The 27,151-nt window shown below is 64.1% G+C and overlaps 4 protein-coding genes across 13 annotated transcripts; 3 read left to right on the forward strand and 1 right to left on the reverse strand.

Annotated features, from left to right (window-relative positions):
• Window positions 1-290: 290 nt before the first annotated feature.
• Window positions 291-7,295, forward strand: CPNE9 (copine family member 9). 5 transcript variants are annotated; one of them, XR_012589350.1, is made up of 21 exons: window positions 291-483; window positions 2,011-2,051; window positions 2,140-2,186; window positions 2,460-2,563; window positions 2,776-2,815; window positions 3,393-3,469; window positions 3,669-3,732; window positions 3,848-3,951; window positions 4,032-4,136; window positions 4,501-4,542; window positions 4,652-4,727; window positions 4,801-4,854; window positions 4,968-5,029; window positions 5,304-5,350; window positions 5,430-5,611; window positions 5,806-5,933; window positions 6,052-6,154; window positions 6,232-6,289; window positions 6,436-6,509; window positions 6,635-6,984; window positions 7,206-7,295. XR_012589350.1 is itself a non-coding variant. In XM_074602876.1 (20 exons), exons 1-20 carry the CDS (start codon window positions 407-409, stop codon window positions 6,785-6,787), a joined length of 1,638 nt encoding a protein of 545 aa, XP_074458977.1. In that variant the 5' UTR covers window positions 291-406; the 3' UTR covers window positions 6,788-7,295. The 5 variants fall into 5 exon arrangements, 3 of the variants coding, with proteins under 3 accessions (XP_074458977.1, XP_074458976.1, XP_074458978.1); XM_074602876.1 differs by having other exon boundaries at window positions 6,635-7,295; XM_074602875.1 differs by lacking the exon at window positions 291-483 and having other exon boundaries at window positions 1,784-2,051; window positions 6,635-7,295.
• A 295-nt stretch (window positions 7,296-7,590) lies between these two features.
• BRPF1 (bromodomain and PHD finger containing 1) lies at window positions 7,591-20,593 on the forward strand. Of its 4 annotated transcripts, none has more exons than XM_074602867.1 (14): window positions 7,591-7,708; window positions 7,849-8,451; window positions 9,641-10,600; window positions 13,031-13,187; window positions 14,269-14,400; window positions 14,746-14,892; window positions 15,855-16,167; window positions 16,761-17,075; window positions 18,317-18,604; window positions 18,712-18,859; window positions 19,404-19,540; window positions 19,634-19,752; window positions 19,870-20,024; window positions 20,126-20,593. In XM_074602867.1, the coding sequence occupies exons 2-14, from the start codon at window positions 7,856-7,858 to the stop codon at window positions 20,307-20,309; spliced, it is 3,651 nt and encodes a 1,216-aa protein (XP_074458968.1). In that variant the 5' UTR covers window positions 7,591-7,708; window positions 7,849-7,855; the 3' UTR covers window positions 20,310-20,593. The 4 variants fall into 4 exon arrangements, with proteins under 4 accessions (XP_074458968.1, XP_074458969.1, XP_074458970.1 ...); XM_074602868.1 differs by having other exon boundaries at window positions 16,764-17,075; XM_074602869.1 differs by having other exon boundaries at window positions 14,746-14,874.
• A 160-nt stretch (window positions 20,594-20,753) lies between these two features.
• OGG1 (8-oxoguanine DNA glycosylase) lies at window positions 20,754-22,663 on the forward strand. Of its 2 annotated transcripts, XM_074602880.1 has the most exons (7): window positions 20,754-20,986; window positions 21,085-21,329; window positions 21,406-21,585; window positions 21,671-21,849; window positions 21,921-22,062; window positions 22,153-22,202; window positions 22,295-22,663. In XM_074602880.1, exons 1-7 carry the CDS (start codon window positions 20,877-20,879, stop codon window positions 22,397-22,399), a joined length of 1,011 nt encoding a protein of 336 aa, XP_074458981.1. In that variant the 5' UTR covers window positions 20,754-20,876; the 3' UTR covers window positions 22,400-22,663. The 2 variants fall into 2 exon arrangements, with proteins under 2 accessions (XP_074458981.1, XP_074458982.1); XM_074602881.1 differs by lacking the exon at window positions 21,921-22,062.
• CAMK1 (calcium/calmodulin dependent protein kinase I) lies at window positions 22,607-26,487 on the reverse strand. 2 transcript variants are annotated; one of them, XM_074602879.1, is made up of 12 exons: window positions 26,387-26,487; window positions 25,735-25,848; window positions 24,884-25,015; window positions 24,546-24,620; window positions 24,338-24,476; window positions 24,109-24,235; window positions 23,938-24,013; window positions 23,730-23,842; window positions 23,538-23,616; window positions 23,357-23,444; window positions 23,130-23,256; window positions 22,607-23,055 (listed from the first exon to the last, which is right to left on the reverse strand). In XM_074602879.1, exons 2-12 carry the CDS (start codon window positions 25,818-25,820, stop codon window positions 23,000-23,002), a joined length of 1,098 nt encoding a protein of 365 aa, XP_074458980.1. In that variant the 5' UTR covers window positions 25,821-25,848; window positions 26,387-26,487; the 3' UTR covers window positions 22,607-22,999. The 2 variants fall into 2 exon arrangements, with proteins under 2 accessions (XP_074458980.1, XP_074458979.1); XM_074602878.1 differs by having other exon boundaries at window positions 23,130-23,259.
• Window positions 26,488-27,151: the final 664 nt, after the last annotated feature.

Consider the following 27,151-nt stretch of genomic DNA (forward strand, 5'->3'; position numbering starts at 1 on the left):
GCGGCGCGGAGGAGCTGGGTGGCGGGAGCCGCTCCGCCGGGGGCGACGCTCGCTATAAATAGCCCGGCCCACGCTCCGGGAGCGGCGGCACCGAAATAGCATCGAGCCGGGACCGGGAGGGAGCCCCCGGCGGGGCGGGAGTCGGGGCTAAGCATCCGCCGCAGCGGGCTGGGCTGGGGAGCGGAGCTGAGCCCGCACCCCCGGGCGGGAGGTCCCGGTGGGGGTGAGCCGAGCCGGGACTGAGCACGTGCCGGTCCCCGGTGCCGAGCCCCGCGGTGCCCGGAGCGGTGCTGCCGGCGGGGCCGGGGCCGCCGTGCCCGTGCCCGTGCCGTGCCCGCCCCCGGGCGCGCCCGCCTCGGCGGCGCGGGAGGAGGCGGCGCGGAGCAGCGGCGGCGCCCGGGCGGGGATGGCGTCTCCGGGAGCGCTGGAGCCGGCGGCCGGCAGCGTGCCGGGAACCAAGGTGGAGCTCACCGTGTCCTGCCGGTGAGCCGGGAGAGGGGCGGGGGAGCGGGCGGGGACCGGCGCCCGGACACGGGCGGGTGCGGAACGCGCGGGGGTGCGCCGCGGGGTGCAGGTGTCCCGCAGCAGCTGCTGCCCCGCCGGTCAGTCCCCGGTCCCGGTGAGGAGGGTGGGCTGCGGGTCCTCCTCGCTGCTGGGGCACCGCTCGGTGCCGCGGCGTGTTCCCAACGCCCCACTGCCCGGCTGCCTCCCGCGGGGAGAGGTCCCGTCCCCTCCGCGGGGTCCCGGGGGACGCTGGCACCGGGCGCGGCTGCTCGGAGGGACCCGCTGCCCTCACCCGGGGCTGGGGCGCAGGACGGCCCCGCTCGGGGTGATGCTGGCGGGGCGCGGGGTGCCGCTGTGGGCTGCGGGCGGGCTGCCCGGCTCTGCCCGGCTCCGTGAGCCCCGTAGGGAGGCAGCAGGACCGGGAGTGGGTCAGCCTTGTGGCCCCTCGCGGGACAGGGGCTGCAGGAGAGGCGCTGCTCGGTGCCCCTGGCTCCCGACGGGGTCCGAGGGGTGAGCGGTGGCTGCCAAGCCAGCCTGTCGGTGACTAAATATAGCCCGGCAGAGGCACCGCTGCCCTCGCTGCCCACAGCCCGGGGGTCCTGCCCGCAGGGACCAGCAGCAGCGGCCTCCCGGGCAGCAGCATCCCCCATGCTGGGGGGGTGTCAGGGAATGCCTATGGTCAGCCCCCTCGAAGACCCCTGCCTGGCTGGGCAGCTCTGGCGTGTCCCCAAGCCCTGCAAACTCCAGTCTGGGCCAGGGGCTGCCGTGCCCCCTCCCTGAAGCTGAGCCCCTGCCCTCCCTGCCAGCCCCTCTGGGCAGCTGGCAGCAGGGCCGTGGGGCCTTGCAACTGCGGGCGGGGGCCGGGGTTTGGTCCTGGAGATGGCCCAGGGCAGGGGCAGTCTTCGTCTTCGCAGCTCCCCTAGAGCTCAGCCCCATCCAGGGGTGCTGGGGGAGTGCTGGGGTCTCTCCCCTGTGTGCTGGGACCAGGGGAGCTGGCTGAGCCCTGCAGCCCCTGGCCATACCCCGGCCCACCCTGTGCAGCCACCCCCAGGGGTGCAGGAAGGATCCCAGCAGAGCCGGTCGCAGCCCCCGGCACTTTCCGGTGTCACACCGTGCAGAGGACGACGATCAATCGCTCTGCCGGCAGCTGCATCGGGGGCGCAGAGCTGGTCTCCTTTATTCTCACTTCTGCGCCCCGCCATTAGCCGCGCTCCCGCTGCCGGGGTGCGGCGGGCACTCAGCCGGCGCCGGCAGCACGGGGGAAGGTTTCATCCTCTAAATGGGTTCCCTGTCATGTTCAATCATCGTCAGCGCTGGAGACGCTGCTCCTCGCTCGCCCCGCTGTCCCACTGAACCCCGCGGTGGGAGCCAGCACATCGGCCCAGGGTGCCGGAGTGGCTTTCTGGCATGGTGCTGTCCCACGGTCAGGGGGGAGAGCACGGGGACCCACCACAGGGCCGGGTGGGTGGCACACAGGGTGGCTGATGCCTGGATCTATCTCCCTAGGAACCTGCTGGACATGGACACCTTCTCCAAGTCTGACCCAGGTGGGTGGCGGGACCGGGCAGGGGGCATGGCACGGCACGACATGGCACGGCATGGCACGACAGCCCAGCTCTGCTCCTCTCTCCGCAGTGGTGGTCCTCTTTGTGCAGGGCTCGGGGAGCAGTGAGTGGAAGGAGGTGAGCACGGCTCCTCTTGCTGGGTCCCTGGGGACATTCCCAGCCCTGTGCCGGGGGTGCTGCCACCCACAGTTGCCCCCGCTCCTGGCTAATCCCTGGCTGAGTTAAACAGGCCCATATGGCCACCCACATCCACGCTAATGATCCCTCCGCGTCCACGCTAATGATCTGGTCCCGCCAGCACCGCTAATCCCCCTGCCGGGATTAGCGCCGGGGCAGCTGCGATGGGGAGGGGTCCCGGGGAGGGGGCTGCCCTCACCCCTCTCTCTGCAGTTTGGGCGCACGGAGGTGATTGACAACACCCTGAACCCTGACTTCGTCCGCAAGTTCGTCCTCGACTACTACTTTGAAGAGAAGCAAAACCTCCGCTTCGACGTGTGAGTGGGGTGGCCGGGGAAGGGCTCAGCCCCGGCTCGGGGTGGAACTAAGCACCGAGTCAATAATAAATAATGATAATAAATAAGGATAATAAATAGTGATAATAAATAAGGATACAGAGGCAAAAAGCACAGATGGGTGGGGAAAGTGGGGCTGCATGCCAGGGCACCCCCGCGGGCACCGGCTCAGGTCTCTGCTCTCCCACCACCAGCTACAACGTGGACTCCAAGAGCTGCTCCATTTTAAAGCAGGTGAGCGCAGCCTGTGCTGGGGGGGATGCGCGGTGACACCCCGGTGTGACACCGTAGTGGGGCACCCCGAGGCTGTGCTCCGTGTGGGTGCTGTCAGGGGGGACAGGTGCCACCGGCGTCAGGGGGCTCTAACCTGCTCTCCATCTCTCTGTGCCCCATGGGGACTGGCAGAAGGTAGGTGCCCACCATGCACCAACCCTGTGGGGCCAGGATACACCACGGGGGTGGCTTTTGGGGTGAAGGATGGGTGTGGGGTGGCCGGAGGGGTGCAGGATGGGTTCAGGGCACATGGGGTGCACAAGAGGGGGGCACAAGGAGGGTCCAGGGCTGTGGGATGTCCCAGGTGGCAAAGGGTGGGTCCAGAGCATATAGAGTGGGCACATGGGGTGGTCCTGGGGGTGCAGGATGGGTCCTGGGTGGGGGGCTCTTGGGGCACAGGTTGTCTCCAGGGTACTTGTTGTGGCCCCAGGGCAGGGCAGCGGCGGGTCCCATGCATTGGGAGGGCGAGGGGTGGGTATGGGGGGGGGGGCTGTGGCAGGAGCCCCTGGGGTCTCATGGCGCTGTGCTTGGGGCGCAGGACTTCCTGGGGCAGGCGTTCGTGGCGCTGGGGGAGGTGATCGGGTCCCAGCGGGGACGCCTGGAGAGACCCCTCACGTGAGTCATGCCCCGTGGCAGGGCAAGGGGGGGGTCCTGCATCGTGTACCCAGTCACCCACCCCACGGGACTCTGTCCCTGCATGTCCCCTGATGGGGGCAAGCACCAACCGTGGGGCGCAAGCCCCAACCCCAACCCCATCTCCTGCCCCTGTCCCATCTTCCATGTCCCCAAGCTGACCTGGCACCTCTGCCCCCAGGGGGGTTCCAGGGAAGCGGTGCGGGACCATCCTGCTGCTGGCCGAGGAGCTCAGCAACTGCCGGGTGAGTGCCTGTGGCCTGGTGGCAGCTCAGCAGGGGTTGCATGTCCCCCCTGGCAAGGACGGCTGCTGGGGCCCGGGGCAAGGAGGTGGCTGGCAGTGACAGTCCCCATCCGCAGGACATCGTCACCATGCAGCTGTGTGCCAACAAGCTGGACAAGAAGGACTTCTTTGGAAAATCCGACCCCTTCCTTGTCTTCTACCGCAGCAACGAGGACGGCACGTGAGCGCGGGGACCCGGTGGGGTGGGCAGGGTGCCGGTGTCACCGTACGGCGCGCCCCGACCCTGCCCTGTCCCCGCAGCTTCACCATCTGCCATAAGACGGAGGTGGTGAAGAACACGCTCAACCCGGTGTGGCAGCCCTTCACCATCCCCGTGCGCGCCCTCTGCAACGGCGACTATGACCGGTACGGGGACAGGGACCAGGGTAGCGCAGTGGGGATGGCGACACGGGTGGCCATGGGGCCAGAGCGCCTCCTTCACAGGTTTGGCCCCGCAGCGGCAGACAGCTCAGAATTGAGTCCTTATTGTTTTTGTTTTTTTTTTTTCTCTTTTGCAACCCAAATTACATAAAGACATCCCCCTCCTTTCCAGGGCCCCCGCCGTGACCCAAATTTCCCACTTCCCTCCCAGCAGAGATGCTGGCAGCTGGCAGGCAGGGTGCTCGCTGCCAGGGCGCCGCGGGGCTGGGTGTCCCCAAACTAGAGGGGTTGGGGGGGGGCCTGTGCCAGCCAGGCTGGCGGCTCACCCTCTGCCCGCCTTCGCTTTCAGGACAGTGAAGATAGACGTGTACGACTGGGACCGGGACGGGAGGTGAGGCCATGCCCATGGGGTGGCGGGGGACATGGGGGTGCCACCACCACTTCCCAGGGTGTCCCTCATCGTGGTGCCTGGCCGCGCCAACCCCACGCTCCTCCCGCAGCCATGACTTCATCGGGGAGTTTGCCACCAGCTACCGGGAGCTCTCCCGAGCACAGAGCCAGTTCACAGTGTACGAGGTAGGGCGGGGGGCCGGAGCGGGGGGGCCAGGGGACACCCCACGCCGGGGCCAACCCACCCCTGCGCCCGCAGGTGCTGAACCCCAGGAAGAAATGCAAGAAGAAGAAATACGTGAACTCCGGCACCGTGAGTGGGGCTGGGGGGCTCCTGGAGCTCCTGCTTGCGGGGGGCCGGGTCTGACCCCCTCGCGGTTCCCACCAAGGAGGGGGGTCCTGGGTCTGACCCCCCTGTGCCCGCAGGTGACACTGCTCTCCTTCTCCGTCGAGTCTGAGTTCACTTTCGTTGACTACATTCGGGGCGGGTGAGTAGGGGGCTGGGTGCCCCCGGCTCCCCGAGACCCCCCCACAGACGAGGGTCTTGGGGCGAGGACGGCGGTGACGGTGCAGGTGCAGCCTGGGGGTGATGAGGGGGCGGTGGGGCTGGGGAAGGGGGGCAGGACGGTGGCCCCGGGCTGTGGGGTGGTTGCTGGGGAAGCGGGGGTCCAGGCAATGGGGAGGGGACATACCATGCCGTGGGGCTGGAAGACGGCATCCCCGCGCCATGGGGCCGGCAGCCTCCCTCGCTCTCCCCCCAAGGACGCAGCTGAATTTCACCGTGGCCATCGACTTCACGGCCTCCAACGGTGAGTGCAGACGGTGCCAGGGCGGGGGGGCTGCATCGGCCCAGCCGTGGGGCAGGTGCCGACGGGCGCTGTGCCGCAGGGATGCCGTCGCAGCCCACCTCGCTGCACTACGCGAGCCCCTACCAGCTGAGCGCCTACGCCCTGGCGCTGAAGGCGGTGGGGGAGATCATCCAGGACTACGACAGCGACAAGCTCTTCCCTGCCTACGGCTTCGGCGCCAAACTCCCGCCCGACGGCAAGATCTCCCACCAGTTCCCCCTGGTGCGCCCCGGGGGGCAGGGCTGAGGGCAGACCCAAATCTCCCGGCTGTGGGGCAGGGCTGGCCGTGGGGTGCCCACAGCGACTCGGCGGGGCGGGGGAGGACCCTGGCCGCATCCTGCCTCGGCATCCCACAGCTGAGGGGGGGGACACTGGGAGCTGTGGTCCCCATTCAAATGCCCGTCCCTGTCCCCCAGAACAACAACGTGGACAACCCCAGCTGTGCCGGCATTGAGGGTGTGCTGGAGTCCTACCTCCAGAGCCTGCGCACCGTCCAGCTCTACGGTCCCACCAACTTCGCCCCCGTCATCAACCAGGTGGCCGGGTGAGCACCAGAGGACTCTGTCCCCTTTGCCATCCCCAAATGCCACCAGTCCCACAGTGAAGCCGGCTGCCCCACACCAGTGGGGCTGCTGGAGGGACCCCGGCCCTTGTCCCCATAGGACGGCCGCACAGGTGACCGACGGCTCACAGTACCACGTCCTCCTCATCATCACCGACGGCGTCATCTCCGACATGCTGCAGACCAAGGAGGCCATCGTCACCGTGAGTGCACCCTCGTTGCCGTGAGTTCACCCCACACTGGGTGCTGTCCCGGCTGCCACCCTCCCTCTGCTCCACAGGCTTCCGCCTTGCCCATGTCCATCATCATCGTGGGAGTGGGTCCAGCTGAGTTTGAGGGTGAGTTGGGGCTTGGGAACACCAGGGAAGGGGGACAGAAACACCCTCCCTTCCTCTGGGACATGGTGTCCCGGAGGAAGGGACGGTGTTTCCATCCCCGGTGGCCACCCCACCGAGGCTTGGTGACACCAGCTGTCACCCCACAGCCATGGAGGAGCTGGATGGTGATGAGGTGCGGTTGTCCTCCCGGGGACGCTACGCTGAGAGGGACATCGTGCAGGTAACGCCGGCATTGAGCCTGGTCCTACCATGGGCAAGCGATGCTCAGCCCTTCACTGACCACCCCCCCGCCGGCAGCCGCAGGGTTGTTTCCAACTGGGCTGCAAATTTCTTTCCCTTGGGAAGTTTGTGCCGTTTCGGGATTACGTGGATGACTCGGGAAACCAAGTGCTGAGCATGGCCCGCCTGGCCAAGGACGTGCTGGCCGAGATCCCCGAGCAGCTGCTCTCCTACATGAAGACCCGTGACATCAAGCCTCGCCAAGCAGACCCCCAGTAGCTCCTCCAGGGGTCCTGGGGACGGCCAGTGGGGCGAGGACACACGTCACTCTCTGTCAGCGGGGCTGGGCTGTGGAGATGTGGCCCCACCAAGGGTGGGCATCGCCTGCCACAGCCGGTGGCTGTGGCTGGGACCCTCCTGGCAGCGAGACCTTGGGGCTGGACGTCCCCAGCTGCCATGTCCTCCTGCGTGGCACAGCGGGGCTGGCTCGGACTGTACCGTCCTGCGGCAGCACGGGCAGGGACGGTGCCGGCGCACGGGCTGTGGGGCGGCCATGGTGCGTCCCCCCACCCCCGCCAGCCTGGAGGGGGCTGCCCCCCGGGGCTGGGTGCATGCCGGGGGTCCCAGCCCCGCCATCGCCTTGGGGCAGGGGCCTTCACCCCCGCTCCTCCCTGTGCCCCGCTCTGCTGCCCCACAGCCTGCCCCACGCAGCCGGGGGGTGCCGGGGAGGGAGGGCAGGCGGGCTCTGTACCGCGTTACCGACTGTAAATAAACTGCTCCGACCGGGTCTGCTGCCGTGATGGGGCCGGGGGGGGACACGGGGACACCTCCGGTGGGGGGGGCGCAGCGGGGCGGGGCTGCCGGGCGGGGACTGTGATTCGCGGCGGCAGATTCGCCTCAACCGGAGCGGCGCGGCCCGGCCCCCGCCGGCCCTTCCCGGGGCCTCCCCGCTTCTTCCGCCGCCCTCCGCCGTCCCCCCCCCCGCCATCATTTCTCCCCCTCGCCTCGCTCCCCCTCCCCGCCCGCCCCGGCCGTGCCGAAAGTGCGGTTGCTAAGGGCGGCGCGGCGCTTTTACCCAGCGGCCGCCCCGCGCCAGGCGCCGCCGCAGCCTCCATTGTTGCGGCCCGGCCCGGGCCCGCCGCCGCCGCCGCCCATGGAGCCGCCTCCCGCGCCCGCCCGTTGAGCGCAGCCCCGGGGCCGGTGAGCGCGGCCGGAGGGAGGGAAGGAGGGAGGGAAGGGAGGGCGGGAGGCCGCCGCCGGGGCCTGGGGAGGGGGCGGCGGGGCGGGGGGTCCGGCCTGGCCTGGCCTTACCCCCCCCCCAACCTCGGCCACCCCCTCAGCCCCGCCATGGGCGTAGACTTCGACGTGAAGACCTTCTGCCACAACCTGCGGGCCACCAAACCCCCCTATGAGTGCCCGGTGGGCACCTGCCGCAAGATCTACAAGAGCTACAGCGGGATCGAGTACCACCTCTACCACTATGACCACGACAACCCCCCCCCGCCCCAGCACACCCCCCTGCGCAAGCACAAGAAGAAGGGGCGGCAGGCCCGCGCCGCCAACAAGCAGTCGCCCAGCCCCTCCGAGACCTCCCAGTCGCCGGGCCGAGAGGTGATGACCTATGCCCAGGCCCAGCGGATGGTGGAGGTCGACCTGCACGGCCGCGTCCATCGCATCAGCATCTTCGATAACCTCGACGTGGTGTCCGAGGACGAGGAGGTGCCCGAGGAGGTGCCCGAGAACGGCAGCAATAAGGAGAACACGGAGACCCAGAGCGTCCCGCCTAAATCTGGCAAGCACAAGAACAAGGAGAAGCGCAAGGACTCCAACCACCATCACCACAACGCCTCAGCCGGCACCACTCCCAAGCTGCCCGAGGTGGTGTACCGGGAGCTGGAGCAGGACACCCCCGATGCCCCACCTCGCCCCACCTCGTATTACAGGTATTGTCCGTGGCCGCGGCGCGAGGAAGCTCCCAGGCGGCTCTAGCTCATGCCCTGGGTCTGGAGGTGGAATTGGCCCTGCACTGTGCAGGTGGCTTGTCCGTGGCTTCTGGAAATGGCCTCCGACTGCCTCTCCTGGGTCCTGTGGATCTGGCCATCCCGTGGCTTCAGGCTCTCGGAGCTCTGTCTGGCGTTGGGCCCCAGTTTTGAGGGGTCCTTGCGCTTTCAGAACGCCTGTCACTGCTTAGGTCATTGCTGGCAGTTAGATCGCCTCACTCTTTCCTTGCTGGGACGGCAGGTACAGTTATAACAAAAAACGAATGTGTCCTGCCTTCCCCATCGCTCTTCAGAGGTGTGCTGGGATAGCTCTAGAGCCCCCCAGCACCAAGGTATACCCATAAAGATGTAACTATTTGCGGGCTTAATGTGTCTTGGTTGTCGTACGGTTTTCCCATGTGTGATTTGGCAAGTGCAGTGGCCCAAAGTAATACCTCAAGCAGGCAGTTAATACTGAACCAAAGTAAGGCTTGTGTGGCCACTCCTGCTGTCCTAGTTGCCACATGCCCTGAGAAACTGGCACCGCATTCCAGGGATGGGATAATGATGTTATTTTGTGTTGGGGTGTGTTGCAAAAGAAGTGTCCCCCTGAGGTGTCTGCGATGTCGCTTGCTGCGATGGTGGGGGGTGGTTGTTGTCAGTCACTGGAGCAGTAGCCTCGGGGTTCCAGGTCTTTCCTCTCTAAATAACATCCCCTCGCCCACAACTGGGAGTGAAAGAGAAGAGGGCGCAGCCGCATTCGCCATCATTAACGAAACTTGGTGCCTCCATGGCCAGTTACTGTTGAGTCTTGGGCATGAGGCCGCTGTCTCCAGAGCGTCTGGCACCTGCTTGGTGGCTCACGCATGCTCCCATCTTGCGCTGATGAGTCTCCAAGGTCTTGCCTGTTAGATGAGTGTTATTTTGTCTGTGTTGTGCCCGATGTGCTGTTGCACCACTGCGCTGCTCAGGGTGTAGCAGCACCTCCCGCTCCTGCATGTTCCTGCCTTGTACCTGTTTTTTTTTTTTAATTTGACTTAGAGCTTGCATGCAGCATTTAAATGTTCCCTCAGCCTTGGCCTGCGGGAGTTAGAGTTCAGGAGCTCCAAGCCCCCGCTGGCTGTGCCCTCACCCTCCTGCGCTGTCCTTCCAGGTACATCGAGAAGTCAGCAGAGGAGCTGGATGAGGAGGTGGAGTACGACATGGACGAGGAAGATTACATCTGGCTGGACATCATGAATGAGCGGCGGAAGACCGAAGGTGTGAGCCCCATCCCCCAGGAGATCTTTGAGTACCTGATGGACCGGCTGGAGAAGGAGTCCTACTTCGAGAGCCACAACAAGGGGGATCCAAATGCCTTGGTGGACGAGGATGCCGTCTGTTGCATCTGCAACGATGGGGAGTGCCAGAACAGCAACGTCATCCTCTTCTGCGACATGTGCAACCTGGCTGTGCATCAGGAGTGCTACGGGGTGCCCTACATCCCGGAGGGACAGTGGCTCTGCAGACGGTGCCTGCAGTCACCTTCGCGAGCCGTGGACTGTGCCCTCTGCCCAAACAAGGGGGGGGCCTTCAAGCAGACGGACGATGGGCGCTGGGCACACGTGGTCTGTGCCCTCTGGATCCCGGAGGTGTGCTTTGCCAACACCGTCTTCCTGGAGCCCATCGACAGCATCGAGCACATCCCGCCCGCCCGCTGGAAGCTGACCTGTTACATTTGCAAGCAGCGCGGCTCTGGGGCTTGCATCCAGTGTCACAAAGCCAACTGCTACACTGCCTTCCACGTCACCTGCGCCCAGCAGGCAGGGCTATACATGAAGATGGAGCCCGTCCGGGAGACGGGGGCCAACGGTACCTCCTTTAGCGTGCGCAAAACTGCCTACTGTGACATCCACACGCCGCCGGGCTCCGTGCGCAGGCTTCCCGCTCTTTCCCACAGTGAGGGGGAAGAGGAGGATGAGGAGGAGGAGGAGGAAGGGAAGGGCTGGAGCTCCGAGAAAGTGAAAAAAGCAAAGGCCAAGTCTAGGATCAAGATGAAGAAGGCACGGAAGATCCTAGCGGAGAAACGAGCTGCGGCACCCGTGGTTTCTGTGCCCTGCATCCCCCCACACAGGTAAGGCCCGCCACCCTCACTCGGCTGTGGAGAAACTTCTCCCTTTCTCTATGCCTTGTGTCCCGCTTTCTGTGCAGGTGTTATCTTGTTCCTCTCCTTAGCTTTTCGCACAGGTACTTCTCGCTTTGTTCTCGCAGAGGGCTGTTGGTGGTTTCCTCTGGGAGTCCTGCAGAGAGGCAGGGCGATGCACTGCCCCGCAAAGGTGTCTGGGCTCTCAGCGGGGCAGGAAATAGCTGCTGTTAGTGTAACGGCAGAGAACGAACTTGGCTGGACGCGTCAGGAAGCAGCTGGGGGTTCCCAGTGCTCCTTTCCTGTTGTGCTGACCTCAGGCGCCAGAGTAAACTGGGGAGGGGGGAGGGCTGCTCTCCTTTCTGCTGAGGTTTTTTTGATCCTGGGGCTGTGCTGGGAAAAATAGGGAGGTGTGGGGAGCGATTCAAGCCTGGGAAATGGGCTAACCCCGGGGGTTGTTTTGACTCTGGAGCAGAGAGGTCTCGTATCGGGATCCCTGTGCCCTGCTGAGCACAGATCATCCATCCCAGCAACCGCTTACCCCTTGCTGGGCTTCCCCAGTGTTTTGTGCTAGTCGCAGGCAGCAGCTCTGCCTCGGTGCTGCCTGTCGGAGCTGGGCCAGGCAGCAGCGATGCACAGGAAGCCTCTGCACAGCTGCCTGAAAGGGATGGCTGGAGAGGACCAGGACTTCTGCCTGCCAAGGGACATGACTGTCATGAGGTTGGCTTCACAGCACGAGGGTAGCGTAGAGGCTGTCAGGAAGATACTCGAGGCCTCACCAGGGGTTGTCCCAATTCTGAGGGCTTACGGGAAGGTGCAAACACTTGTTGGTTACAGGTCTAATCACTATGTGTCTTTCTTTGGTCCGATCATTGGGCTGGTGTGCAAGTCCCAAAACAAGAGCATTTAACAGCCTTGCCAAAATTTGTCAGTGTGGTTTATAACTCTGGGTGCCCTCGGCAGCATGTAAAAGCACATAGAAGCACCTTAGGATGGTTTTGGATCTTGCCGTCGCCCCGCAGTAGGCATTGCATGGTCAAATGCTTTCGTGCCCAACCTGCGTTTTGCCTTTGTGGTTGTCAGCCACCACGCCTGAGCTGCTGAGCTCTCCTCCTACCCGCAGCAGGAGCTGTGCCGGGAGTGTAACCCTGTGAGGCCCCAGCACTGTCCCTGCTGTCAAACATGGCTGTGACGGTGCAGGGACGTGGGACTGCTACTTCCCTGCAGACCCTTGAGACCATCGAGGCTCCTGTGCGGTCGGAGGGGACCACGCAGAAGCCGTGGGTTTTGCTCTCTGGGCAGCATTATGGTGACTTGTGGAGGCAGGTCTCTGCTACACGGTTACTGGCTTTTTGCCACAGTCTGTTTGTGTCCCAACCTTATGTTATTGCTCACTCGGGGCTTGCTCTGTAGCTGGAGCCTCTTTTCTCATGTGCAGACGCGTTGGCAGGCAGTTTGTAGGCTCTTGCTGCTATCGTTGTGCTTGCAGTGAAACCCACACTGAGCTAGAAGCTGTTAACCTCTCCCCAGGCCTTCCTGTTGGGATTAATTATTCTTCAAGGGCTGTTGCCAGAATGCCAAATGTCTTCCTGTGGGAGCTCTGCTTGGCTGCTGATGGCACACGAGGCTGCTCTCTCCAGCCTCTTCAGCTGAGGCTGATGCAGGTCGGGTCATCCCCTGCGAAGAGCTGTCCCTGAGAAACCTGGAAATGCTGGGGGTTTGTCCCTTTGGCTCACTGCTAGCAGGGCATCTCTTTCTGGCCTTGCTGAATGAGCCTGTCCCGGCCCCTCCAGGCTTCCTGATGTTGTAGAGAGTAGGAGAATGCCTTCTGTGGTGTTTTGGGCTGTTTCAGGTAGTCCTTCATTAGCTCATGTAGGAGCTCTGTTGTGCTCATGCCTCCCGTTCTCTCATCAAGCTTTGACAGGTTTGGTTGAGTTAGGGGCTCCTTGGGGCTCGAGGTTTGTCTGGTAGTGTTTGGCCAGGGCCTTTGTCACCATGGGTGGCCCTCAGACGGGTAAATAATGGGTTTAGGATAGCAGTGCCAAGTGCTCGCAGTCTTGGGGACTGTGGGAGCTGTTAAAGGTCTAACCCCTGATGCAGCTGTGTTGTACCCTATCCTGGCACAGCCTCCCCCAGGATTTTGCCTGAAATTTGGCAGAAGGTAGAAGGGAAAAGTCTGTTTTGGAGAGGCCAGGCTGGATGGTTCCAGGCGTCCTCTGTTGCAGCTGTCTCAGGGGTGCTGCTGCCCTGTGTGACTTGGTCTTACAGAAATTCTTGTCATGGGGAAGGGTGTTCTCCACCCAAGGAGCTGCTCAGCTGCTCTCAGGTGGCCTTGCTGCTACGTCCCCCCAGCCAGGGCTTCCCCTGCAGCAGCGAGGCTCACATTATTGATGGGGTCTGTGGTTTGTCTCCCTTCTTCAGGCTCAGTAAGATCACAAACCGTTTAACCATCCAGAGGAAGAGCCAGTTCATGCAGAGGCTGCACAGCTACTGGACTCTGAAGAGACAGTCCCGCAATGGTGTCCCTCTGCTCCGCCGCCTTCAGACACACTTGCAGTCACAAAGAAACTGCGACCAGGTAAGGGCTGCTTGTTGGGGTGCTGCAGGGCATCCCGGGTGTGCACGTGTGTGCTTCCTGCGCCTTCGGAGCTGTGGGCTCAAAGCCTTTGCTGCATGCGGTGCCTGCAGGCACAGAAGGGGGGCCAGGGGTACAAGCTCCTGGGTGAGGAAAGGGCAGCCCCAGCTGCTTTTGCTGCTTCACCTTCTCCGCCGCTCTTGGTGTTCAGAGATTTACCAGGTGGCGACGCTCTTGGCAGCCTGCCACAGGAAGGGAATCCTGCCGTCTCACGCTGCCACGCAGAAGTTAGCTTCTTCCTCATGCCTGCGTTTAGCCGGTGGCAATGGCAGACTTGTCAGAAATGTCTCTAGTCTGAGGCTGCTGTGTCAGCAAGTGCAGAGAGAGGTGGACGGAGATCTCCAGAAACAGTCTGGAAGGAACCAAGACTTTGCTTCCAGTTTCTGAAACCGCTCCAGGAGCGCTCCCTGTGGGTGATGCTTCCAGCCCACTGTCTGCCTCAGCCCTTAGTCAGTACTTCACAGATGTGAAGTCTCTGGTGCCAGAGAGGAAGATTTTTCTTTTGGCTCCCTGTCTGATCTCTAAATCTTTCTTTCTGAGCCCTTTAAAGACTGTGACCAGTCAGAGGTTTCTCTTGCCTTTTCCCCCTCTCATTTTAATTTGCTGGAGAAGAGTTGAGACTGCTTCTGCTCATCTTTGGCTATGGCAGAATAAAAGTCAGCTTCTTTTGGTGCTCCAGAAGTGAAAGCAACCAGAGCCGTGTTCCCTTTTTGCCCTGTTGCCCTTTGCCAGAGCTCTGAGCAGTAGCACAGACCCTGGTGTTGTTGATCTGTGCTCTTGGGCAACTGCAGGCAGGTGGTCATGTTAGAAAGAGTATTTTCAGAGGCCTAGGATGTCCACCTCCTGGTGACTAAGGAGCAGGTATTCAGCTCTGGCCAGAGGTGGGACTGTTTCTGAGTCACCCACCTAGGTTATAACAAGGGAACTGGGACCTTTGCACCGGGGAAGAGCCCCAGCACACGGTCAGGAAGGTGTAGATGGGAACACATCTCCTGTCAGCTCATGGTCTCTGATGTTCCTGCAGAGAGACACTGAGGATAAGAACTGGGCCCTGAAGGAGCAGCTGAAGTCATGGCAGCGCCTCCGCCATGACCTAGAGCGTGCACGCTTGCTGGTGGAGCTGATACGCAAGCGGGAGAAGCTCAAGAGAGAGACGGTAACGATCGTTTGCCCCTCCGTGGGGAGCTGCTGGGGTGGGCATGAGCATGGGCTCTCTAGAGTGCTGTAGGGCATGTGCCGGGGTCCCCTCGGCCGTGCTGCGCCCTGCCCCAGCGGCTCTGAGCAAAGGTGGCTGCTCTGCAAGGCTGAGGTGGGACGCGCAGGTGCTGGAGCTGATGCGACACCTCCGGTCCCCAGAGATGGGGGTGAGGTGCAGTCCCTGCCCCTTGCGCAAAGAGAGGTGTCACTGTCCCGCAGGACTGCACTGCTGCTCCATGGGGTCTGTCCCCGCTGCCTGGCTGCTGGACAGGGGGCTCAGCCCTGCTCTGTTCCTCTGTTTCAGATCAAAGTGCAGCAGGTGGCACTGGAAATGCAGCTGACCCCCTTCCTCATCCTCCTCCGCAAGACGCTCGAGCAGCTGCAGGAGAAAGACACGGGCAACATCTTCAGCGAGCCGGTCCCTCTGTCTGAGGTAACAGAAATCTACGAAGTAAGAACCCCCTCCCCCAGATTTCTACTTGACTCAAACTTGTCCCTTGCTCATGCCAAGGGCTGCCCAGGGCGCTCCCTGGTCCAGAAGCTCCCCTGGGCAGCCTGGTGCTGGCTCGCGCATCCCAGCACCACTCACCCAAGGTGGGTGTGCAGTGATGCCCCTCCTGGGTGAGCTGAATACAGAACAGCTGAGCTGGTGCCAGCCGGGAGCACAGCACTCAGCCCTTCCTCTGCGCATGTTGCTGGTGACTCCCCAGTGTCTGTGAGCGGTTGGGGATTCCTGCTGGGAAAGGCAGAATGCCAGCCCTTGGCAGGCGGCACCCTCTTACCTGTCCTCTCATGAAAGCCTCTGCTAGGTGACAGACTGAGCGCAGCACGGAAGTGGGTTTGATCCGAGACTGTCACTGCTGGGGGCAAGGGAAATGATTCCTGAGACCATTATGAGTCCCCAGCTGGGGAGGTGGGAAAAGGCTGTGCTGACTCTGCACGGCTCTGGCAGCAGGTCAGCACAGAAGTGTTTCAGCAGTTTGGAGAGGAAGACTGCGCAGTCCCTCCTGCAGCCATTGCTGCCACCTGGACGGTTCTGTTTTACCTGTCCGCACTTACCCTCACCCCCAGGGTCTGCGTTTGCAGCTTCCTCCCCCGGGGAATGCCATATAGTGTTCTGGATCCCAGCTGCCTGCAGACAGGAGGAGAGGACAGGATGCTGACATGTGCGCTGGAGCCTTAAAAACGCTTCAGAGTGCGTATCTGCTCTAACATGTTGAGTACAGCACATGGGCTCCCTAGTCCGGAGGCGTTACTGTTCCTCAAGCTGCAAAAGCAGACGGCATTCCCCGATGTGCATTTGGGCAGAACACAGGGAGCGATACCTGATTCCTCTTAACGACTGTTTTCTTGGAGCAGGTAATGCTAACTGATGGCTCCCGGGCTCTTAGCTCTGGCTTTTTCCTCATTCAGGTCCCAGACTACCTGGATCACATCAAGAAGCCGATGGATTTTCAGACAATGAAGCAAAACCTGGAAGCCTATCGCTATCTGAATTTCGACGACTTTGAGGAGGATTTCAACCTTATTATCAACAACTGTTTGAAATACAATGCCAAAGACACAATCTTCTACCGGGCAGCCATCCGTCTGCGGGAGCAGGGAGGCGCTGTCCTCCGGCAGGCTCGCCGGCAGGCGGAGAAGATGGGCATTGACTTTGAGACAGGCATGCACTTCCCCCATTGCGTAACGGTGGAAGAAGCTCAGGTCCAAGACATCGAGGACGGTGGGTACTCATCCCCTGTCCCGGGGTACAAGGGCTACTCGGAGGTAAAACCTGGGCAGAGTCGGGACACCTGGGGGTCTGTTGGAGCTGCCTCCCACAGGAGGTTCAGTCGGACACCCGATCTGTGTCTGGCCATTCCCTGGAGAGGTGGGGGCTTTGCTTGCCAGGTACCCATCAGCCCCATTAGGTTGGTTATAGGCAGTGGCTTGTCTGCATGTCCTGCCAGTCCCTCATCCTCTTGGTCAGAGCAGGGGGCTGCCTGGGACGTGGCCTCCCTGGCCAGTGTCAAGGGTTTTTCCTGTTACAACCCCCTTTCTTTTTCCCGCTGTCTTCTTGCCCCAGCTGATGGGAACCCCTGGTATTCTCCAAGCTGCTGATCAGCCTGCCTTCCCCAGCACACCCAACTGGCTTGCTTCCCACAGGGCTCCTTCTCCAGGTCTTTTAGGGTAACTTGCCATATTCACAGGTGTTTGGTACCATTTCAGCTACTTCCCTCCTGCGGGGACCCTGGATTGCCCCATGCCCTTTCACATTGAGGAGCTTCAAAAAGTTCCTGATTTCTTTCATCCATCTGTTCCTCTTTGCTCCCCCAGAAGATGTGCGGCTCTTGCTCTCGGAGAATCAGAAGCACCTGCCCTTGGAGGAGCAGCTGAAGATCCTGCTAGAGCGGCTGGATGAGGTCAACGCTGGCAAACAGAGCATAGGACGGTCCCGCCGGGCTAAGATGATCAAGAAGGAGATCACAGTCCTACGGCGGAAACTCGCTCACCCACGGGACCTGGGCCGAGATGGGCTGGAGCGGCACAGTTCCTCTGCCAGGGGAGTCCTGCAGTCGCACAACCCCTGCGAGAAGGACCTGCAGACAGACAGCGCTGCAGAAGAGAGCAGCAGCCAGGAAACTGGCAAAGGTACTGGTCCCTTCACAATACTTCCAGTTTTGGGGAGCGGTGGAGAACTGCCTCTGGATAGGCTTGGCTGGGGGAGAGGCCGCCCTGCCAGCTGCCTGCTGAGGCAGGAGGGCCGCGTGGGCAGCTCCCCACACAGCCTCGCTCTTCACTCCTCCTTAGGAGCAGGGCAGGTGGCCTCTCGGGGGACAGTCCCCTATCTCCTATTCTCCTGCAGGGGTCCCTCATTTCCCGTAGTGCTTCCTGTAGGGGTGGGTGTGGAGTACACTGTCTGTGCCTCCCCGGGCTCCCTCCTGGCGTGCCCGCCTGAGGACAGTACTCTGCTGGGTAGTTTGTAGTGAGCTGTGCTTGCCAAGCAGGGGGGTTTGGCAGCCAAAGGAGGCCACCTCCTGCGTCAGGAACAGCCACAGCCTGATGTGCATTTGCCTCGGGGGAGGGTCAGCAGGTTGCTGGTGTTCGCAGGTGTGGCCAGCGCTCACCCGGTGAGCTCACCTCCCACGCGGCTGAGGAACTGGATGTCACTCCAGAGACTGAGACTGAGAGTCCCAGCTGTGTGATGTGGGGCGTGAGATGGATTGTGTCCTGCCAGCTCTGCCACGCTGCTCAGTTGCTCTAGGGGCATTACGGAGCAGGCTGCCTTCAGCGTCCCTTCCTGTGTGGGAGCACAGGAGGCAGTTGCAGCGGTACTGACTGCCGAGCTCCAGACGCCCTCCTGGGGCTGGGAGCTGAACATGGGCCAGCTGCCAGCTCCCTGCTCTCCTGGACAGAGATGCTGCGCTGGGCTCCGTGGGGAGCACAGCCAAAGCTCCAGGCAGATCTGACAGGTGTCACTGGGGGTTTGCCACCTCTGCATCCCAGTCCTGCCCCACTAAGCACTGGGAAAAGCAGGCTCTTCTGTAAGCAGGGAGCATTTCAGGGCCTTTGTCTTTCAAGGGTGCAGTGGAGCTTCTCAGCTGCTGCGTGTCATGGGAAAGGTTTATTCCTGCTTGCTTCCTATTTTTGACTTCTGCTTCTGTGAAGTTGCTGCCTGGGGGAAAGGAGGGCATCCCTGGGTGGTGGAGTGTTCTTTGATGTCCCTGTCTAGCTGTTACTGTGAGCAGACTGGATAGTTTGACCCTGAGGGCGCAGGCATGGCAAAGCTCAGGATGGAGGATCTTCCAAGATAACGTTTCCAAGAAATGAATCCTTGCTGCCACTGCTCCCAGGTCCCATGGGCTGCAGCTGATGCATCCTCTCTCTTCCAGGTCTGGGTCCCAATTCTTCTTCCACCCCAGCACATGAAGTTGGCAGGAGGACCTCAGTGCTCTTCTCCAAGAAGAACCCTAAAACTGCAGGCCCTCCAAAACGTCCAGGACGCCCCCCAAAGAATCGAGACAGCCAGATCACTCCTGGGCACGGGAACAGCCCCATCGGGCCCCCCCAGCTCCCGATAATGGGGTCCTCCCAGCGGCAGAGGAAGCGAGGGCGAAGCCCGCGCCCCAGCTCCAGCTCGGACAGTGACAGCGATAAGTCCACCGAAGACGCTCCCATGGGTGGGTGCAGCAGCTCCCCCTGCGCAGCCGGGCAGCCACGGCCCTGCCAGGAGCACGTGGTGGGGTCCCCTGTGGTTGTAACGCTCTTCTGGTGGGGTGTTTTGCAGACCTGCCAGCCAACGGTTTCAGCAGCGGGAACCAGCCAGTGAAGAAGAGCTTCCTGGTGTACCGCAACGACTGCAATCTTCCCCGGAGCAGCTCCGACTCGGAGTCCAGCAGCAGCAGCAGCAGCAGCGCCGCCTCGGACCGTACCAGGTACTGTACCTGGCCCAGCTCTGATGGCGCTGGTGCTGCCCGGGGTGGCAGTGGGTGGCTCTCTTCTGGGCAAGGAGCATGTTTGACAGTACCTATCTCATTCACCCTCCTGCAGCCTGGCTACTGTTAGCTAAACCCTAGAAAGCTGTGGGGTTTGTGCCTTCGCTTAATGTAAAACCTAAAGGTGTGAGTGTGCAGGGAAGGGATAGTAGGAAGCATCAACCGGGGAATTGCCTTCTGGCACAGCGGCTGCTGTGGCCTTTTCCAGCAGCCAGCTCCAGCAGGTTCCTCCCTGCAGCTCTGATTTGGAGCAGTGCACGACTTCTTCTGTGTCCTCCCAGCTGAAACTGGGTGAGGGTCCAGCCGGTGCCCCAGCAGAAGCACCATCCCACCTTTCTTCCTGGTACCTCTGCTGAGTGCTTCCCAGTGCCAAGGCCAGTTGGAGCCCACGAGCCCTGGTGTCCCGCCAGGCTGGTCTTCTTGAAAATGGTTTCAGGAAGCTTAACGTGGTTCCTACTGACAGCTCTGCTTTCTCTCTCCGCAGCACAACGCCTTCCAAGCAGGGCAGAGGGAAGCCCTCCTTCTCCCGAGTGAACTTCCCGGAGGACAGCAGTGAGGACACGTCGGGGACGGAGAACGAGTCCTACTCCGTGGGCACAGGGCGCAGCGTGGGGCATGGCAGTAAGTACCCGGGCTGTGCAGCCGTGAGCCTGGCTGGCACTGTCACCTGGGGGGGCCACAGCTGACTCCCCTCTCCCCTCTCCTCCGGCACAGTGGTGCGCAAAGGCATGGGGCGCGGCACAGGGTGGCTCTCCGAGGATGAGGATTCCTCCCTGGATGCCTTGGACCTGGTGTGGGCCAAGTGCCGGGGGTACCCCTCCTACCCGGCGCTGGTGAGTACCACTGGCCACGTGCTCTGACAGGACTTCCGAAACCCACATCCCCCTCACGCAGAGTGGCACTCGGGGTCCCCCTTCCCCTCTCAGCTCCCTCTCCTGCTCCTCCGGCAGATCATCGACCCCAAGATGCCACGAGAAGGCATGTTCCACCACGGCGTCCCCATCCCAGTGCCCCCCTTGGAGGTGCTGAAGCTGGGGGAGCAGATGACTCAGGAAGCACGCGAGCACCTCTACCTTGTCCTTTTCTTTGACAACAAGCGCACTTGGTAAGGTCGGGGTGCTGGGGGCTTCGCGGCGGGGAAGGGGAGGGGGGGTTGTCCGGAGACGATTGTAACCCTCAAACGAGGTGGCCCCCCTCTCCCCGCAGGCAGTGGTTACCCCGGACGAAGCTGGTGCCTCTGGGGGTGAACCAAGACCTGGACAAGGAGAAGATGCTGGAGGGCCGCAAGTCCAACATCCGCAAGTCGGTGCAGATCGCCTACCACCGCGCCATGCAGCACCGCAACAAGGTGCAGGGCGAGCAGAGCAGCGACTCCAGCGAGAGCGACTGAGACGGCCCCCCCCGGCCCCGCGCCCCCCACCCCGCCGCCGGCCGCTCCCTCGCCGAATCTCAGGGCAAACGGGGCTCGGGGAACCGCCCCCCCCCATCCCTGTGCAGCTGGTCTGCACCCACCGGGGCATGGGGGGCACCGGGAGGCCGGGGGGGCGGGGGTCGGCGGTCTCACCCTCCCGGTGCCCGCTCCCCGGGGTAACCCCCCCCCCACCCCCCGCGCTGCCCGCCCAGCCCCCGGCCGGCCGGCCCCCGCGCTCGGACGTTGTTTGTATTTATTTTGAAGGAAGGAGAAAAAAAAAAAAACAACAAACAAACAAAACCAAAAATCTATTGATTCTTAGAAAATAAAAAACTCCCTCCGCTGCGGACACGTGCGGGCGGCGCCGGGCCGCGCTTCCGGGCGGCGGACGGAAGTTGGGGCAGAGCGTCGCCGTCGCGCGGCGGGGAGGGGGCGGGCGCTCTGCCCTGCGCGGCGCGGAGCTCTATGGTGCGGGAGCCGGGTGTCATGGCGGAGGGGGGCTGAGGGGGCGGCCGTGCCCGACCCCGCCGCGGGGCTGCGGTCTCCATGAAGCTGCGGGACGGTCCCTCCGCCTGCCCGTCCCTCTGGCGCTCCCTGCCCTGTCCGCCGGCCGAGCTGCGCCTGGACCTGGTGCTGTCGTCGGGGCAGACGTTCCGGTGAGCCCGCCCCGGGGGTGTGTGTGTGTGTCCCGGTCCCCTCCATGGCCCGGCCCGGCCGGGGTCAGGGCCGGCCCCGACCTCCCGGTGTGCGGCAGGTGGTGGGAGAGCAGCCCCGGGGCCTGGACGGGTGTGCTGGGGGAGCGCGTCTGGACGCTGAGGCAGGAGCAGGACCGGCTGTGGTACACGGTGTACGGCGAGGAGCAGGACGGGCGTCCGGACGGGGCCGAGACGGACCAGATCCTCCGCGACTACTTCCAGCTGGATGTGGGGCTGCCGGCCCTGTACCGTGCCTGGGGGGCGGCCGACCCCCTCTTCCGCAAGGTGGCCAACGACTTCCCAGGTGAGGTGGCCCTCTGGGGCCACGGGGGATGGCCACAGCACCCGCCTGGCGTCCCCTCACTGCATCCTGCCGGCAGGCGTGCGGGTGCTGCGGCAGGACCCCGTCGAGTGCCTCCTCTCCTTCATCTGCACCTCCAACAACCATATCTCCCGCATCACTGCCATGATCGAGCGCCTCTGCCAAGCCTTCGGCCGCCACCTCTGCTGCCTTGACGCCCGGCCCATCCATGCCTTCCCCTCCCTCTCAGCACTCGCAGGTCCACCATTGCCCTGATGCTACCGTTTCCACCCTGCTGTGGCCTCGTCTGTGACCACCTACGTCCCCCCGCTGTCCCCTGACAGGCGCTGACACCGAGGCCCGGCTGCGGGCGCTGGGCTTCGGGTACCGGGCCAAGTTTGTCAGCGGGACTGCACGGGCCATTGTCGAGGGGCTCGGCGCTGAGGGGCTGCGCCGGCTGCGCACTGTGCCATACGCTGAGGCCAGGAGGGAGCTGTGTGCCCTGCCCGGCGTGGGCACCAAGGTGGGTCATGGGACCAGGGGGGATGGGGAGTAGCACCGGCAGCGAGGGCTGACGGTGCTGCCCGGTGGCAGGTCGCTGACTGCGTCTGCCTGATGGCCCTGGACAAGGCGGAGGCAGTACCAGTGGACACCCACGTCTGGCGCATCGCGCAGCAGCGGTACGGTGCGGTGCTGGGTGGCAGGAGCCTGACCCCCCGGGCCCACCAGGAGATCGGTGAGGGCAGGGCTGGGCCCTGATGTGGGACAGATGGGGATGGGGATGGGGATGGTCCCCTCAGTGCTGGCGCTCACCCTCTCTCCACAGGTGACTTCTTCCGTGGGCTGTGGGGCCCCCGCGCTGGATGGGCGCAGGCGGTGAGTATCCCCCTACCAGGCACCCCAGGGCTCAGCCCTTGCCCTCCATCCCGGCTGTGCCGTGCCCACCCCATCACCTCTCCCCATGCCAGGTCCTCTTCTGCGCCGACCTCCGCAAGGGCCAGGAGCTGGCTGGCAGCCGGGACCAGGCCAGGAGGAGCCGAGGAAGGGACAATCGCGGACGCTGTCCCCCCTAAGGACACCCCAGAAGGGGCAGAGCCCCCCGGGTCAGCAGCTGAGGTGGGGATCACTGCACCTGCTCCCAGCCTGGAATGTGCAGGGGTGCGGGCAGCTGCCTGTTCCCTGCCCACTGTGTTCTTGGGGCGAGCTGCTGCCCAGGGCGGTGAGGCTGGGGGGGGTTAAGGGCTGTGTCTGGCCCCTCCCAGGGCAGAGCCAAGCCAAGCGGTGTTGGCCTCTTGCCTTTATTACAAGCAATAAAATAGAAACATCCATTTGGAAAATTCTCCTTGAACATGCTGGGGGGTGTGGGGCAGTGCCGAGGCAGGCGTGGGGGGAAGGGAGGGACGGAGGAGGCCCGGGACGCAGCCCCGAGCCGGGGGGAGGGGGGAGAGGGAGGGAGGCGCTTTTGGGGGCTGCCCTTGCCCCGATGCAGAGCTCTGCTGCGAGCCTGTGGCGGGGGGCAGCCCCACACACCGGGGGCTGGGAGACAGGGCGAGCAGGGCAGGGTGCCCCCTGCTCCAGTACTGCAGCCCCCCCCCCACCCCATGCTGTGCCCACAGGAGGGCTGGACCCTCCTTCCCAGCCCCCCCGCCGTGATGCAGCCGTGGGGGCCGTGCTCAGTCTGGCGGGAGGCGCTGAGCTCTGCTGGCAGGCAGGCGCCCACAGTCTGACCCTGCGAGGAGGAGCGGGGTGAGAGCCTGGTGGCAGCCCCGGGGGGTGCAGGATGGGGGCTGAGTGGGGGCTCACCGTTGCTGCTGCCCCCCCGCAGCCGCTCGCCAGGGCTGGTGGGAGTCGTCTGCCCAGGGCCCTCCTGGCTGGTTCCCAGCTGCAGCTTTCGCATGTGTCTCACCACCGCCGTGGCGTTGAAGGCTTGCTGCTGACCCCACAGCATCCGTCACCCGGCACAGGGTGCCTGGGGGGACCCCCTGCACCCCCCCAACACTCCCCACATACCCCCACCACCCCGTACTCACCTTCCACTTGCTCTTGGCAAAGTTCTTCTTGATCTGCTCGCTCACTGACTGGTGGATGTTCTTGTCCAGGGCTGTGTCCCCAGCGATCCTGGAATGGGAGGAGGGTCAGTAGGGGTCCCCCTGCCCCACAGCTGCTGTGGGGTGAGCCGGTGGAGGGAGATGTTGGCAGGCCCCCCCTTACCAGGGATGCTGCAGGGCTTGCTCGCAGGTGAAGCGCTTGCTGGGGTCCTTCTCCATCAGGTGCTGGATGAAGTCCTTGGCTGGGATGGGGTATGGAGCAGCTGTGAGCGCCTGCACCCACTGTCCCCTGCCCTGGCCACCGCGACGCTGCACTGGCGTCCCAGCCCCCACCACCCCAGTGGTCCCGGCTCACCCGAGTCCGAGATGTCGTCCCAGTAGGGCGAGTCGAACTCGTACTCGGCCCGCAGGATCTGCTCGAAGAGCTTGGCGTCGTTCTCGTCATAGAAAGGGGGGTAACCGCAGAGCCTGGGGGGGTGGCGGGGAGGGGGATGCTGGCCCCGGGTGGTCCCTGGGGGATGAGTCCCCGCGGAAGGGAGGAGGGTGGGAGGGGGGGTACGTACAGGATGTAGGCGATGACCCCGATGGACCAGCAATCCACTGCCTTGCTGTAGGGCTTCTGCGCCAGCACCTCGGGAGCTGGGGGGGATGGCAGGGGTGAGGGGAGACCCCAACCCCGGGGGAGAACCCCGACCCTGCAGCCGGGGTGGTGGCAGTCCCTGGCAGGCGCTCACCCACGTAGCCAGGGGTGCCGCAGGCTGTGGACATGACGCTGCCGCAGCCCTCGATCTTCGACAGCCCGAAGTCGCTGATCATGATCTTGGAGTCCTCGTCCAGGCTGTAATAGAGCAGGTTCTCGGGCTGCGGGGAGGGAGGGGGAGTCAAGGAGGGGTGTCGCCAGGGTGTCGTCCGTCCCCACCACCATGATGGGGGGCTTTGTGTCCCCATCCCCTCCCCGCTCACCTTGAGGTCACGGTGGACGATGCCCATGTCATGCAGGTACTTGACGGCGTCGAGGATCTGCCGGATCAGGGCGCTGGCGTCTCGCTCGGTGTAGAAACCCTTCTCCACGATGCGGTCGAAGAGCTCCCCCCCTGAGACCCTGCGGGGTCGGGCAGCGCTGGTCAGCACGGCCCCCCTGGACCCCCCCGGGCCCCCTGACGTCACTCACAGCTGCATGATGAGGTAGAGGTGGGTGCTGCTCTCGTAGATGTCATCCAAGGCCACGATGTTGGGGTGCTTGATCCTGGGGGCGTTGGGAAGCGTCGGGGGGAAGGTGAGGGGGGCTCCTGGTTGGCCCCCCCCACCCCAGCCTCCACCGGACAGGGAGCAGCCAGGCTCAGCCCTGTGGGGCGTCACGCGCTGCCGGCTATTTCGGGCGCTGCCGATAACACCCGGTGATGGGTGCTGGGCAGCGGGAAGCTGTGCCGGGTGTCGGCGGAGGGGGGGGGCAGGGGGGGGTGCGGGCGCAGAGCGGGACCCCCACCCTCACACAGGGAGAGCCCCTACTTATGGAGGACGGCGATCTCGTTCTCGATGCCGGTCTCCTTCCCCTCCAGCGCCTTCTTGGCGATGCACTTGATGGCCACCAGCTTCTGCGTCGCCTTCTCCTCCGCCAGGACCACCTCGGAGAAGGCCCCCCTGGGTTGGGGGGGGGTGAGGGGGCAAGGGGTGAGATGGGCAGGGGGTGCTGCCGGCTGGAGCCGCCGATGCTGCGCCATGATTGCCATGGCGACGGGCAGAAATCCCAGCTATTTATAGGAGAAAAGCAAGCGGGAGCCGGACACGGGCCCTGCTGGGGACGGGGTGCCAGGCATCTCCCGGCACGGCTGCACCGTCCCCTTATCAGGTGGGATAACACCGTGGTGCTGCCAGCAGCCCAGGACGAGCCATGCCAGGGATGAGACCCCGGGTGGGTTTCGGCAGCCCCTGTGGCGTCACCCAGGTGGGGCAGGTGGCGAGCAGCGTGCTTGCGCCCCACCAGGCCCTAAGCCTTGCCGTAATTAACCTGCTAATCCAGCCTAAGAGCCTTACGGAGCTTCGGGCACCGCCGGGCACCCCTCTGCCGGCCGGGGGACCACTGACGGGCACCCTCCGTACAGCGTCCGGCACAGTGGCACGGGGGAGCGGCCAGCACCGGAGGCAGGTGGCAGGCACCCGATAACGGGCCATTGTATGCCACGTGAGCGGCGGTCCCTGCCTTGTGCTAATATTTGAGCTGGTGCGGTTCCACGCGGCGGGTTTGGCAAAGCCGGAGGGGACACCGGATCCGGCACCACCGGTGGATTGTCACCGGTGTGACACACACACACCCCCCCCCCCCCGCCACCTCCACCGACCCCATCCTGCCTGCCACTCACGTGCCCAGGACCTCTCGGAAGTCGTAGATGCGCCGAATGTCCTCTGTCCTCTTCTTCCAGCTGGGCCCATCCCGCCCCAGCGGCATGGTGCCCCGTGGGGCCACCCACTCCCACCTGTGACACGAGTGGGGACAAGGGCGGTCAGCGTGCTCTGAAAGGCGGGGCGGGGGGGGACACGACGACACAGAATGCCGTGGGGCGAGGGGACACCGGGACACGGGGTGCCCGAGGGTCGATGGTTGTCATCATGGGGTGATGGGGACAAGCTCTGTGGCTTTGCTACGGACCCCTCCCACGCAGGAATCTCGGCGTGGGGTGTCCCACGGCGGGGGGGGGGACGACACACAGTGGGCCCCTCCCGTTGCCAGCCCGCCCCGCGCCCGCCCATAGGGCGGGCGCGGGGCGGGCTGGCAACGGGAGGGGCAGAAGCCACGCGTGGGTACGTGGCCGTCCCCACCCGCGGTCCCAGCTGCCACCGCCACACCGGGCGGGACACGCGTGGGGAGCGGGGCTGGGCACCCCGAGTGGGTGCAAGCCTGGACCGAGCCCCGGTGTGTGGCGGCGGGGGGTGGTTTTTTTTTTGGGGGGGGGGGGGGGGGGGGATGTCACCCGTCGCCGCGCGTGGGCATCCCGCCCCCGTCCCCGCCCTTACCGAGAACGCGGCGGCGGCCCCGGGGCCCCGCGCGCGGAGCGGCGGCGACTCCTCCCGGCGCGGCGGCGGCGGCGCCGCCGGACGGCCCTGACGTCACGGGGAGGGGCAGGGCCGCGCGCGCCCGCCGCCGCCGATGGGAAGGGGGGGGGACGGACGGGACGCGCGACACGCGTGAGCGAGGGGGACGCGCGTGGGGGACGCGCGTGGGGCGGCGGGGGGGGGATGCGAGTGGGTCCCTGGGGCGGACACCAGTGGGTTCCCTGGGGACACGCGTGGATTCCTTGGGTAGGCACAAGAGCATCCCTTGGGGACACGCGTGGGTCCCTTGGGTGGACACGAGTGGATTCCTTGAATAGATGCAAGTGGGTTCCCTGGGGACACGAGGGGATTCCTTGGGTAGACACAAGTGCATTCCTTGGGGACACGCATAGGTCCCTTGGGCAGACACCAGTGTGTCTCTTGGGGACAGGAGTGGGTGCATTGGACAGACACCAGTGGGTTCCTTGGGGACACGAGTGGATCCCTTGGGTAGACACAAGTGCGTCCATTGGGGACATGAGTGGGTCCCTTGGGGGGACAACAGTGGGTTCCTTGGGGACATGAGTGCGTCCCTTGGGCAGACACGAGTGGGTCCGTCGGGTGAATACGAGTGGATTCCTTGAGTAGACGCAAGTAGGTCCCTTGGGAACACGAGTGGGTCCCTTGGGGATACGAATGGGTCCCTTGAGCAAACACCAGTGGGTTGCCTGGGGACATGAATGGAAT

This window comes from Larus michahellis, chromosome 10, assembly GCF_964199755.1.
Source record: "Larus michahellis chromosome 10, bLarMic1.1, whole genome shotgun sequence".
NCBI lineage: Eukaryota > Metazoa > Chordata > Aves > Charadriiformes > Laridae > Larus > Larus michahellis.